Genomic DNA, 14,391 nt, shown 5'->3' on the forward strand with positions numbered 1-14,391 from the left:
CATGGATGATTTAGCTGAGATTCCTACATTGCAAAGGTTGGACTAAATGATCCTTGTGGTCCCTTCCTATGCTATGGCAGTGTTTCCCAACCTTTTTTGGGCAAAGGCACACTTTTTTGATGAAAAAAATCTCGAGGCACACCACCATTACAGCCCCGTGACGTCAGCGCGCAGCGTCACGCCGGGAGGGACGCACGAAAGTGTAAGTTTCAATTTTTTCCCCTCCCCCTTGCCGGGGAACCTCCAAGCTTTGGGGGGGGGGAGGAGGCAGCAAAGCGAGGGACTGAGGGACTCCTCCAACAACAAGGGTTGGGGAAGAAGAGAAAGGGCTAGTCCGCTCCAGTAACGGGAGGGGAATATGTACTGGCCCAACTGGTGTGCGGTCTTCGGAAAGCGGGGTGCGGGAAGGAAGCCTAGGCTCGGGGTCCACCGACCTCGGCGGAGAAAGGCAACAACCGAAGCCTCCCGACGGTTTCGGGGGAGACGTTCAGAGCTTCCCTGGGAGTTTCTCAGCCTGCCTTTCGGAGGAAGAGGCGGAGGGGCCTGGGGATGGCGGTGGCCTCAGCCTCGCCCTCCCTCCGTCCCTCTACCTTTGTAGTGGACGCGCAGGTTGTTCTGCGAGAGGCCGATGTAGCTGAATTTGTCCTTCGGGCTCCAGGAGCGCGGCAGCGGCGTCTCCTGCTTGTCCACGGCCGGGTAGAGCCACTTGAGGCGCCGCTTGAGCTCCTTCTCCTGCTCGTTCAGGGCCGGGTCGCCACCGTGAGGGAAGGGCGCCGGGGCACTGCTGCTGCTGCCGCCGCTCCCGGCAGGCATGGGCCCAGCTGAGGCGGCGGCGGCTGTTGTGGTGGTGGCGGCGATAGCGGGCGGGGGCGGGGGCGGTGGCGGGGCCGAGGTGGCCGGCGGCGGCGGGTGGAGCAGGAGGGCGGCCGAGGCCGGTGAGGGAGTAGGGTTGCCCGGGGCTTGAGGAGCCGTCGCCGGGAGTTGCTGCTGCTGTTGTTGCTGCTGCTGCCCGGACATGCCGGCCTCCTCCTCGTCCGCTGTCTCGAGCTCCTCCCTTTTGCGTGCGCTGCCCCGCCGCCGCCCCATTGGCCGGGTCCTGTCAGCTGATCCTGTGTTATTTCCTGTGTGTGAGTGTGAGGGGAGAATGGAGAGAGAAACCTCGGCACCACCACCGCGGAGCCGCCCCCGGCTCGACGCGGATCCTCGCCGCCGCCGCCCCGCCTCTCGCCGCCCGACTCGCCCGCCTCCCTCCCACGGCACACCAGGCAACGTCTCGCAGCACACTAGTGTGCCGCGGAACACCGGTTGGGAAACACTGTGCTATGGTTCTATGGCTGTGTAGAAGCTCTAAGGCATCTTCTTGCATTCCCATGTATATGTGCACAAAACAATTGTGTGTATCATAGAATTGTAGACCTCCTACTCTCTTTCTCTTGCAAAATCTGTTGCAATGGTCCTTCCCATATTTTTTTTCTGTTTGCAAATAGGGTAGATAATTTACAGAGGCCATTTGGGTGCAGATGACCTCTTTATTTAAGTATTCATTCTGATTTGCTTGCACGAAGTTTGCACAGAAGTGAAATTGCATCTGGTGTTTTTGTGGGGTGGTTCTGTGAAAATGAGCATTTGTCCTACTAGTCAGTCACTTTCCAGACTGCAACAAGTTTGATATGTGCCTGAATTCCTCCCACAAAACAGTGACAGTCTGGAGGTGCATGTACACGTAATCCAAAATCCTTGCAATATTTCAGGGAATACTTGGGTTGCAGCTCCTGGTGGGGAAGATACCTTGTAAAGTGCTGTTTCATTGGTATACCTTGAATATTTGTCATCATTTGGGTTGCATGCATGGTTGAATTACTTCTGTGGACACAACAGTAAACCACAGACTGATGTTCTACACAAGCCACCCTGTAATCAATGGAAATTATATAGCATCACAGTTCAGTTCCTTTGCACTCCCCTCCTCTTCCTCTGCATCTCCCATGCATATGCATGCATCAATAACACCCATCACTGAGAGTTTCTGCAGGCTGCATGACCATTTTTATTATTTTTAAAATAATAATAGTATGAATGCTGGCTAGGGCTGTTGGAAGTTGCAGTCCAGGACATATGGAGTCAAACTAGTTGGTGAAAGCTGCTCCAAGGTTTGGTTTTACGCTTCCTTTGCTGTAGGGCTTGGATGGGAATGGAAGTAGGGCCAGATTTAGGGTGGTTGAGGCCCTAAGCTACTGAAGGTAATGGGGCCCCTTATATGTCCAGCTGTCCTTTGTCAACAACAAATTGTCGCTGTTTTTTGTGTGTTGAATATATGCTATATGGTAACTTATGGACCTAATAGGTATCTAAAACCATTTGCACATGTTGACTTGCAATCTGTTCATGCAGAATGTAGGCACCCTATATATAGAAATGCGCAAACCAGTGATATGTTAGGGAGTAGGCTAGCAGGCGGGGCCAATAACTTACCGTACATCATAGGAGCCTACACAACACAAAACACTGTTGCTGTATGTAGGTTTTATTCTATTTTTTTAATCTTATATTTTGGAAATGTACATCCATATTTTTTTCCTTTTATTTTTTGGGGGGCCCTCAAGAGAGTGGAGCCCTAAGAGTGGAGCTTGTTTAGCTTATACGTAAATCTGTCAAGCATGCACGTTCTGAAATCTTTCCTTTGCTGTAATTTGTGTTGGGATTGAAATCTCCGTAATACTGTCCCAACACTTTGCATTGTTGCCATCACTCTGCATCTCTCGTGCCCTTCTCGCTTGCAGGGTTCGTGCCAAAATGGACTCCCTGTATCCACGAGAGGCTTACACTGCAAGGAGAAATTCATAAATCAAAGGCGTCGCTTTGGAAATCAGCAAAGCTTTCCTTGCTGCGCCTTCTGGAAATCAACTTCTCTGGCACAGCTGAGCTCTGCCCAACAATGCAGAGAAAGGCGCTTGGTGTTGTATTGAACGTAGCCCTGAAAGGGGTACTTGACCTTTGACATGGTTTTGCAAGTCAACCCGGGATGGCATTAAAGCATATGCTTCCCAAGGCTGCCCTGTGCATAATGCAATCAATATTCTTTAATTACAGGATGATGTTATTGATTCCAATTAACCAAAATTGCCTGCCTCATTCATTTACAGTTCATGTGTGTTCCTAGGGACAGGATGATTTAGTGAGATGGCTTTGGCTTGCCACGTCGGGGGAGAGACATGCCTCTTTCAAAAAATACTCTCTTAGACCCTTGCCTTCTGATAAGCCGTTTCTCCCGTGATAGATGGATAAATTAATGTGTATAAACATATAATAATAATAATAATAATAATAATAATAATAATAATAATAATAATAATAATAATAAAAATTATTTAAGGGTGGGTCTGAATGTGCAAGACAGGTATCCAGAGAAAACAATGCATTTTAAAATGGACATATATTTGAGATTACAGTGGGAACCTGGCTACATTAATGGCACATTGAAATATATTTTGGAACTCATATTTTTCACTCCCAATAATGTGTCAGATATTCTTTTTTGTTGTTGTTCCTTGGAGGGGTGCTGTGTCTGTTCAAAGGGTCTTAAATAGGGAGGCTTATGAGCATATCCATCAATTTATTTGAAGACAAGAATCTTGGTTATATTGAAACACTAATCCATAATGTATAATACAATCTGCACTTGGAAATCATTTTTCACCAGCTTTCTTGCTAATGTTAAACTGCAGGTAACTGGGGATTAATGGCCTTTTAAAATCTTCAAAAGGCTGCATATTAATTCTTATCAAATGATGATTTTTCAAAACAGCCACATGGGGAAGGATTTCTCTATTAACCCCTGAGCTGATTGCGCCCCGCGCATGGTGTGCTTAATTATTTCTACTTTAAATGGAAAGCCGCTGTCCTGCATGGAGGAAACCATGAGGCATACTTCAAACAAGCACTGTTTCCAGAAGGGAACATGTAGGAGTGTGCTTGAAATACAAAGGTGATCTCCTAATTGGGAATATTCAACTATGGTGGGGTTCATCTTTGCTGCATGGGGCTGCCCTTGAGGGCTGGCATGAAAGCTAGTGCAAAACTGCTTACTGGGGCAGGATATTCCCACTATTTATGTCAGTGTCAAAGGAATTGCCCTGACTTCCAATTAGACAACAGGCTACATCTGAAGTGCTGGTATATGAACTTCTGCAGAGCTTGGGACCAGGATACCTAAAAGATCATCTCACCATTTATACCCCCATTCTGCGGGTCTCCTGCAGATACAACCTTATCAGATGGTTCAGTGTGAGAGCCAGTGTGGTGTAGTGGTTAAGAGCGGTGGACTCGTATTCTGGTGAACCGAGTTCGCTTCCTCGCTCCTCCACATGCAGCTGCTGGGTGACCTTGGGCTAGTCATACTTCTCTGAAGTCTCTCAGCCTCACTCACCTCACAGAGTGTTTGTTGTGGGGGAGGAAGGGAAAGGAGAATGTTGGCCGCTTTGAGACTCCGTCGGGTAGTGATAAAGCGGGATATCAAATCCAAACTCCTCCTCTTCTTCTTTTTCTTTTTCTTCTTCAACATGAGCAGACCCATGCCCTAAAGGTATGCACCACCATATCTGAAGTGGATGCGTTCCAGCAGGGGTACACCTGGCAAGGACCTGTCCCTGGCCACAACTTGAGAGGCAATGGAGTATGCCTCCAAGGGTGAAGTCAAACTGATGCATTAGCAACACTGAAGTGACCTCCCCAGGGTGTGCTAGCCTGGGCACTGTGAATGGAGGTCCACCCTGCTCTTGGCCTTGCTGATGTGGTCAAAGAAAAGCGGAGCAATACATCTGGCCCCAGCTTGGCTGCAGCAGTTGCCAGAAGGAGGTGTACAAACTCCTCTTCTTCTTCTTCTTCTTCTTCTTCTTCTTCTTCTTCTTCTTCTTCTTCTTCTTCTTCTTCTTCTTCTTCACAATATAGGAATCAGGCTTTTAGGTATTGTGGCACCTGCCCTTTGAAATTCCCTCCCCTTGTGTGTCAGGCAAATTTGTGGGGTTTTTTTGCACCACTGGATTTAGGACATCAAGTCAAGAGGGTGCAAAATAATGATTATAATGATGATAAACCTATATTTATACCGGTACTGACTGAGGAGTGGGCAGAGCTATGGTCTAAACCACAGAGCCTAGGGCTTGCTGATCAGAAGGTCGGCGGTTCGAATCCCTGTGACGGAGTGAGCTCCCGTTGCTTTGTCCTAGCTCCTGCCAACCTAGCAGTTTGAAAGCACGCCAGTGCAAGTAGATAAATAGGTATCGCTGTCTCGGGAAGGTAAATGGCATTTCCGTGTGCTCTGGCTTCCATCATGGTGTTCCGTTGCACCAGAAGCGGTTTAGTCATGCTTGCCACATGACCCGGAAAGCTGTCTGTGGTCAAACACTGCCTCCTTTGGCCGGAAAGCGAGATGAGTGCTGCAACCCCATAGTCGCCTTTGACTGGACTTAACCGTCCAGGGGTCCTTTACCTTTACCTACTGAGAAGATCCATTACAAAGCAACTGTGCCAAATGAATTATTGTGAAACCAAGAACTACTGCAGAGGCGGGGGTCAAATTTTGTCCTCACCATAGGAGCCAACTCCTAGTGGCCGAGGTCCTTTTGGCCCCCACAATAAAAATATTTGAGGGGGCTGCTCCCCAAAGTTGTTGGGCATTGCCATTCAAATTGTGTGTGATTGATTTTGCAGGGCAGGGTTTACCTGTCCCCCCCCCCATATTTTATTCAAACTGGTCCTCACTCAGGGTGGCATATTACCAAAATCCACCCCTGCTTTTTGGCACTTACTGAAGACCTCCGTCTTCCAACAGGTGTTTTCAGTGGAGATCTTTCCCAGTACTGGAATTGTTTTTTGATGTTTAAATTGTTTCATCATTTGTCTGCTTGCCAGCTGGAACTGAGAATTCCCAAAATGTTCTAAGCTACCCTGTGCCCCTCCAGCAAGGGCAGGGAACCTAAGGAGACCCACCAGATCTTCTCATGTGGCCTGTGAAGGTGTGGGTCACACCTGCCCTACACCTGACATCCTAGGTTGCACTTGGAACAGGGCTTCTCAAGACCCTTTCCAAGTGCTGCATACAAGGATGCTTTCAGGCCTAGTACCAAGTACCAAGTGGTACTAGCAAAGTACCACTTGCTTGTCCCTTTCCGGCACAGCCATTGCCCTCTCCCCAATCCACACATTTCCCTCCCTAATCTATGTGTTTTTGTACACACTGTTTGGTTGGAGAAGTGTGCATTTTGAATGACAGCTGTGTTTCGGTTCCAAGATTGATTTGATAAATCCAAATCCATACCCATCAAGTGTCCCGAAAATAAACGGGGCATCTCGTTTCTCCACAGGAGATCATGGCAGCCATTTTGGCTGCTGCGATCTTGTACTTTATTGTGACGCACCCTAAAAAAACACCGCTTTTGGGGGGCCACAATCTCACACGCCACCCAAACATACATGTTTTTGGAGTCACACGAGATTTTACAAAAGCATTTTTGGCGACACGATATCAGTGTGGATCACATGACTCGCCTGGGGGTGCATGCTGGAAGACACACATCCAAAATGTTTACCTGAAAAATTTGGATGGGATGCAAATCAGGTAGTTTCTCATTCTAAATAATGGTAATAATAATAATAATAATAATAACAACAACAATAACAACAACAACAACAACAACAACAACAATAATAATAATACAGTGGGACCTCGGGTTAAGTACTTAATTCGTTCCGGAGGTCTTTTCTTAACCTGAAACTGTTCTTCACTTGAAGCACCACTTTAGCTAATGGGGCCTCCTGCTGCCGCCGCGCCGCCAGAGCACGATTTCTGTTCTCATCCTGAAGCAAAGTTCTTAACCTGAAGCGCTATTTCTGGGTTAGCGGAGTCTGTAACCTGAAGCGTATGTAACCTGAAGCGTATGTAACCTGAGGTACCACTGTAATAATAATAATAATAATAATAATAATAATAATAATAATAATATGTTTCTTCCCCATTCTGGACATAGCTCAGTTTGTTAGCATGTGCTGCTGATATTGCCAAGGTACCAGGTTCAATCCCCATGTGAGATAGCTGCATAGTCCTGAATTGCAAGGGACTTGATGATCCTCAGGTCTGTTACAACTCTACAATACTACGACTCTATGATCTTCTGCTCCACCTTTCCCTTGCTCCTGATGGAATGGCTGGTGTAGACGCCTGTTGTGGGCTGAGCCTAATGGAACCTGCTTTTCAGCTGAGCCTGGACAAAGGCCCTGCACTCCCAAAGACCTGCCTCTCGCCATCTGTTCTGTGCTAAAAACAACAACCCTTAGTTCTTCGCCTCACGTTGCCTCGTGCGTGGCAAACCTACGGGAAAGGTAGTTCCATTTGGCCAGCTAGAACAGATCCTGGAGGTTTTAATCCATCTTATCTTTCCATCCAACCATCTCTTTTGTTTGCAGCCTTCGTTTCTGCGGTGTGCTGCAACCATTTAGCTGATTACCGAGATGAAAGGAGACGCACAGCAGTGAATCCCACTCTTCCATTGATCTTGCTGGGAATTAGTTAAAAAAAAAGAAAGAAAAAAATGGGGGGGGGGGGGAGTGGGAAAAAATCAATTGAAGCACCTTGGTCACTGGCCAGAAGAAGCATAGATTCAAGCAGTGCAGACTTTACAGCACAGAGGGGGAAGGTCTGTTTAAAGGGCAGCATTGATAACAGACGTGAAGGTAATGGGTATTGTGGAGAAGCAGTTATGATATTGACAGAAACACACATGGGGTTAGATAAGAACAATCCAGATAAAGATGTTCTCTGCAAACTGAGACAGCAAAGTGAAGAGCCGTAAATGGTTTTTCAAAAAATATTTCCCAGGTAGGACTGCTATATATAGATAGATATATTTCGTAACTCAGTGGCACTGCCATTAAAAGCAATTGATTCGGTCTGTTGATAATGAGGCTTCACAGCCCAGGGTGCATGTGTGGAGGAGAGAAAAGATGGAGTGTAACTTGTTTGGGTCAAATTGCAAAATCATTTGCTATTGGACACAAAATCGGTGTAAATATAATAACGATTGACAAGGGGTTGTTGCCATTCATGAAAAGAAGTCTAGCTAAGGAGGGTCAGCGAGAAGCCTTGTTGCAGATATCCTGTGAATATCTTCCCCCAAAGAGGTAAGAAAAGCAATGGGCAATAGAAATGGGCAATTGAGTCTACCTCACTTACTCATTTGTTCGCCTGTAAGGCCACATTGGGATGTGGGTAGCGCTGTGGGTTAAACCACAGAGCCTAGGACTTGCTGATCAGAAGGCCGGCGGTTTGAATCCCCACGACGGTGTGAGCTCCCGTTGCTCGGTCCCTGCTCCTGCCAACCTAGCAGTTTGAAAGCACCTCAAAGTGCAAGTAGATAAATAGGTACCACTCCAGCGGGAAGGTAAACGGCGTTTCCGTGCGCTGCTCTGGTTCACCAGAAGTGGCTTAGTCATGCTGGCCACATGACCCGGAAGCTGTACACCAGCTCCCTCATCCAGTAAAGCGAGATGACCGCTGCAACCCCAGAGTCGTCCGTGACTGGACCTAATGGTCAGGGGTCCCTTTACCTTTACCTTGAAGGCCACATTCATACCATGAAGCATTGTGGTTTAATAGGCAATTCCTCTTCACAGGGGACTCTGGAAATTGTAGCTCCGTGAGGGGAAATAGGGGTCAAACTACAGCTCCCAGAATTCTTTGGGGGAAGCCATGACTGCATCGTAGTGCCTTAAATGTGTGGTGTGTGGATGAGGCCCAACTTTGTCCCATCCTGTGTCTGCATTCATCTGCAGTGTAATAAACTATCAATCTGGAAATTGTTTAGACTAAGCCTACATGTGTGAATGACAAGGTATCAGAGAGAGAACTAGGGGGATACATTCTTGCTCCTGCTCTTCACTGTGCATCAGAGAATGGTTGGAGAAAGTAGGATCTGATCTGGTCTTTAGTGTAATCCCTGTAACATGTAGGGTGACATATTATATACGTAAGAGTCGAACCATGGAGACAGGAGTAGGGACCAGTCAACATGCTCCTAATCCCCTTTTATGAATGAATTCTGTGCATGAATAAGGATTTGATATTTGCTTTAAAAGAAACTCCTCAGCTTTCCTTGTCTTGTTCTTGTTCTTGTTCTTATTCAACAAATGTATACACCTCTTCATGGCATAAAGCCATGGAAAAACAGAACCCCTCTAAATGCAAGTGCCAAGAACAACAAAATCCATCCAGCACACTCCAAAACAATAAAACTGTCCACAAAAACTCTAAAAACAAGGGAAGCATTTCATAAAATATAAAATTGCTCTTCTGTAAATGATTGGGATGCATCTCAGAAAAAAGCCTTCCTGCACAGCAATGTCCTCAGTAGTCACTTAAAAATCACTAGGCCAGGGGCCTGCCTGGTTTCAGCTGGTATTTGGATGCATAAATGCTCAAGGGAGATGACACGATTTAGGATTCAATTATTGCAATGTGTTGTATGTGGGGCTACTCTTTGCTCCCACAGGTGCAAAATGCTGTGGCTAGACTGTTGATGGGAACAGACTATTGCCAGCATATAACTCTAGGGCTCAAAAGTCTCCACTTCCTGCTATTGGAAGGGTCAAGGTTTTTGCATTAATTTGCATTAATTTACAAGGCTCCTAACAATTTGGGTCCAGGACACCTCAAGGCCTGTCTAATCCCTTACATTCCTGCCTGATCACTGAGGTCTTCAGGGGAGTCACTGTTAATGGTCCTCTGTAGCTCACATGCACAGCACCAAGAATCATGTGTTTTGTGCTGTCGCCAAATCTCATGGAACCCCCAGTTGAAGTCAGGCACACCTTTATGAACTTGGGTACATACTGAAGATTTAAAAAATAATAATAATGCAGACATTTCAATCAGTGTTTGCTTTTTGTAGTTTTGACTGATTTTTCTTTTTTGTCTTGTAACTTTATAAACTGCTCAAAGACTATTGTAGTTTTGTGGCACATAAATTGTTTAAATAAATAAACAGGCACAGGTGAACATCTTTGCTGAGCTTTCGTAGACAGATTTCTAGTTTCTTTTAACTTGAAGCATAGAATTATATCCTGAATCTGCACACCAACTAAATTTCAAACATTTCAGTTTTCAAGGCAGATCTAATCTGTGCATTTTCTGGCTTTGGGGAGTTGAGCAGGTGTTCTAAACTTGAAACGTGAAATTGCATCCTGAGCTGAGTTGTATATTTTCAGGAACAACAACTCGCTTCCACTGGAGAGATGCCATGATAATTATTTCCTTTGGTCTCCACTCTAGAGTTAGTTTACGGCCGATATGGATCCACAAGAGAAGTGCCAAGAGGGATTAATTAAGCCAGCAAGCAATAACAAAGGGAAGAATACAGGAAAAGGCCATTATCAGAGGATTTGCCCACAGGAGGGAAAGTGGTATGAGTGAAAGAATTGGAAGAAGATTCAACAGATCAGGCTGGGCCAACTGCCTGAGGAGCAGCACATCGAGTGACTGCTCTGTTCCCAGATGAGCTCTCAAGATCTTTGGCAGAGCCACTAAAAATGAGGTTCACTAGCTTGTAAGAAAGGAAGAACCAGGCCACGGAATGCTAAATATGAAAGGAGGAAATCCCACAATTTATAGAAGCATGTTAGATATATATGGAAATCACCATGTATCATTTCAGTTTGCATGTATGGAATATATGGAGAGGCGCGACTGATCAAGTCCATTTCACCTCATCGTTTTGGCTTATGAGGTCAACTGGCCTGGGTTTGCAGAGCTCAGTTGGCAGTAGACCATTGAAGGTATATTTGAGAAAGAATTGTGTCCCATCTGTACCGAAGGTGGTGGCAGCACAGTTTCTTCTAGGGGAGGAAAGCATATGTGGATTTCTTTGTTGTAAACAGCTGTCACCTGCTTTCAAACATGCCTTCTGAGGGCAAGGTCTTGAGCAGGGTGGAGGTGGTCTCCCAGCTTCAAGTGTTCCTCAAATAATCTGATTATGTAGATTAAGGTAGTCATTGTGGTGCCCTTCAGCTGTTGGAGGGTCATGCTAACAAAGGCTGGTGGGAGTTGTCCTCCAGAGCAGGGCACCATGTTGACTGCCACTGATCTAGACCCTTTCCAGATGAGTTTTTTCCCTGATGTTGGGACTAAAACTGACTCACTTACCCTAGTGTGGATAATCTACTCCAAGAGATGGAATGGAGGTGATTCTTCCCCTTCCACAGTTTCCGATAGTATTCAGAAACATTACCAATTCCAGCTGTGCAGGCAAAGCACAGCTACCATGGCAAGTTGCCCTCTCCTCCACAGATTTTGTCTAATCCTCTTTTAAAAGCCGTTCAAGTTGGTGGCCAGCACTGCTTTACTGTGTGAGAGAGATCCATCGTTTAACTACGCACTGTGGGAAGACAGACTTTTTCTTACGTCTGCCTTAAATCAATTCCCAAAGATTCCCTCCTACCAGGGAGCTCTGGGAAATGTAGCTCTGTGAGTCTCCTAACCACACCCAGCACCCTTAGCAAACTACAGCCCCCATGATTATTTGGGTGGAGCCATGGCTGTTTAAAGTGGTATGGTACTGCTTTAAATGTACGGTGCAGAGAGAGGCTTAGGAACCCCTGTCTGTCCTCCGCCCAGGCTAGCCAGAAGCATAACCAGAGTTCAAGGACCCATTCCAGCCAGGCAAAAACACTCAAGGAGGTTTCAAATAGGGTTGGTGAGGGCTGTGATGAGCATCCTAAGAACCAGTTAGTTAGACACTGAGGGATGAATTTTGTCCTCAGCCCTGAGGTACCTCACCTCTGAAGTACAGATTTTACTGCTTATTTAATATTAAGGATTGTTTAATTTTTGTAAGCTGCCTTTAATTTTCAGATCACACTTCTTTGCTCTGCAGCCCATTCAGACATTTTGAAGTTGCATCTTAATATCACTGGTCACAGATGTGGTTACTGTCAGAAGCAGGATGTCTCGGGTCCCACTCATGGGTTTCATAGAGGTATCTGGCTGGCCATTGTGAGCACAGGATCCTGACCTCAATAGCCCTTTTACCTGACTGAGCAGGGCTTTGCTTATGTGGTTGTGCTCTTAAAAAAACACACCCTTTAAGCCAGTTGCTCAAAACTCTACTGCAATAGATATCTTTTGAATGTTCCAGCCATCCCATTGCAACTTGTTTTCTGTGGCTTAGTCCCATTGCTGGGTGGTGATTTTGTGTGAAGAACCCACTGGATTTGGCCCTGGCCATTTGGTTCTGAGCTGCTAAGGATTACATTGCCATGGGATGAACCTACAGAAAACCATTGTCGACTCTTTCAGTCTGCGTAGAGCTTCCAGGAGTCAATTCTTGCTTGCAATTGCATGCATGCAAACCATGCCTATCTCATTTTGCATACCTGGAAAGGAAAAAAGAGAACCTCACTTAATACGATTTTCCTAGAACATTTACCTTCCAGGGTGTAACACGAACCAACATTTATACGTGTAATTGGTGCAACAGGCATAATACGACGAGCTATGGAAGTGTTCATTAATTACGACCGATCTATAATAAGATCTGCTTTGCAGAGGAGGTATAAATCCATCTCTCTCAGCATTCAGTCCTCAGAAGCAGCATTCGGAACAGGAGGACTATTTTTCATCTTGTGGTAACCTTTCAGTTTAATGGTCGGACATGGTGGGGGCCAAATTTATGCCTTGAATAAGAGCTTGGATGTCAGTGTTTCTTTGCCCAGGGATGAATGTGCTCGGGTTTTTTGTTCAGCGAAGTGTTGGAAATCTTGTGTGCTCCGGTCTCTCTGGTGTGCAATAGGAAGATTTTTGCAGCTATACAGATGCCATTATTCGCTTGGCATTTGAAGTAGTGCCTCTGCCTTCAGTGCAACAGACAATGACCTGACTTAAAGTTCCAAGTCATGTTTTATATTGGATACTTCTAGGGTGATGCAAATTCTGTCTGCACTCAAGGTGTGCTGGCCGAATCGTCCACTCTGTGTGATTCAGTCTGGCCAAGGCCAAATCTACTCTGAAGAATTACTATTAAGTTGCCTGACAGAGATGCAAGTTTCTCCCTCTGAATAGAGTAAGTCCCATTAAACTCAGTGAAATTACCTCTGAGTGACGTGTATAATATTGCCCTATAAGAGAATGGGTGGGTGAGAGGCTTCTGTGAATGACATTTAGTGTGACATGCTGGTCTACCAGTCAAACAGCCACAGTTCCATAATGCAACAGTGTGGGATGTAACCCACTGGGAGCAGTCAAGTACAACATTCCTTGTTTTGCTAGAGTGGACATGCAAGGGAATGTTTGGTCCAGCCAGTCGAACTTCCTGTTCCTCCTGGCCTGGAGCATCCTTCCTTGCATGCGACTAGTAAGTGGGTGTGACCTTACCTGACCTTACAAAAGGTCCAGTCACACTGCCACCTCTGTCTCTTTGATCTTGCTTTTTGTCCTGCGAACTTCCAGTACTGCTGGCTGCCAGCCAAGCAGCTCCCCAGGTTATCTTCCATATGGGGTAAACCTGTCTGTACATGTTTGTAACTTTAAGCCTTAAGCCTGCCTTCAGGAATCACACTGTGCTCTGCCTGATCGCGAGTAAAACTACTTTTTGTTACTTATGAACAAGACTGTGTGTCTTTATTCTTTTAGGAGGGATTCAAAGGGGTCTCACGAGGAATATTAGAACGTATCTCAATCTGGACAAGCCAGATTGAACTGTTTATTGTCTCACACGAGTTTGCAACCAGTTTTCTGCTGTGTAAGAAGGAGAATGCACTCTGCCAAGTGAACAAAGTTGCTAGCGCAAGTTAGGAAGGATATTAATAAACAATATATCCTCTCCTGTCACCCTCGACATTCCCACAAACAGTTCCTCCAGTCAAAATAAAGAAATTCCTTCCAGTAGCACCTTAAAGACCAATTAAGTTAGTTCTTGGTATGAGCTTTCGTGTGCATGCACACTTCTTCAGATACACACGAAAGCTCATACCAAGAACTAACTTAGTTGGTCTTTAAGGTGCTACTGGAAGGAATTTCTTTATTTTGACTATGGCAGACCAACACGGCTACCTATCTGTAACTAGTTCCTCCAGTGTGAAAGGAATGCCAGAAAAATGGCACAGAATCACTAGCATTACAATCAGGAAAACTAATGCAACATTTCCAAAATCTGAATGCACCCCCAACCTGATGTTCTGATCCCTACATCACTCTTGACTTTGATCACACCTTGCAACGTTATATCCTCTATGGTACAGAACACATCTGGTTGTGCAAAACAGTTTAATGGCTTTCGGGTGTGGGGATAATGCAAGACTTCTTTCTTCTTTTCAGTGCCACTGGTGTCGATAGCAGTAAACTTTGAC

General features: G+C 45.7%; 1 protein-coding gene across 1 annotated transcript in view; it reads right to left on the reverse strand.

The window, feature by feature from the left end:
- Nucleotides 1-352: 352 nt before the first annotated feature.
- Nucleotides 353-14,391, reverse strand: part of LOC310705371 (uncharacterized protein) — a 44,759-nt gene continuing 30,720 nt past the window's right edge. The window contains exon 2 of the mRNA XM_083500066.1: nt 353-1,320. Within this exon, the coding sequence (XP_083356192.1) occupies nt 562-1,086 (525 nt within the window). The 5' untranslated portion in view covers nt 1,087-1,320 and the 3' untranslated portion in view covers nt 353-561. The remainder of the gene's footprint in view (nt 1,321-14,391) is intronic.

This window comes from Podarcis liolepis, assembly GCF_965112155.1.
Source record: "Podarcis liolepis genome assembly, chromosome: 4".
Classification (NCBI taxonomy): Eukaryota; Metazoa; Chordata; class Lepidosauria; order Squamata; family Lacertidae; genus Podarcis; species Podarcis liolepis.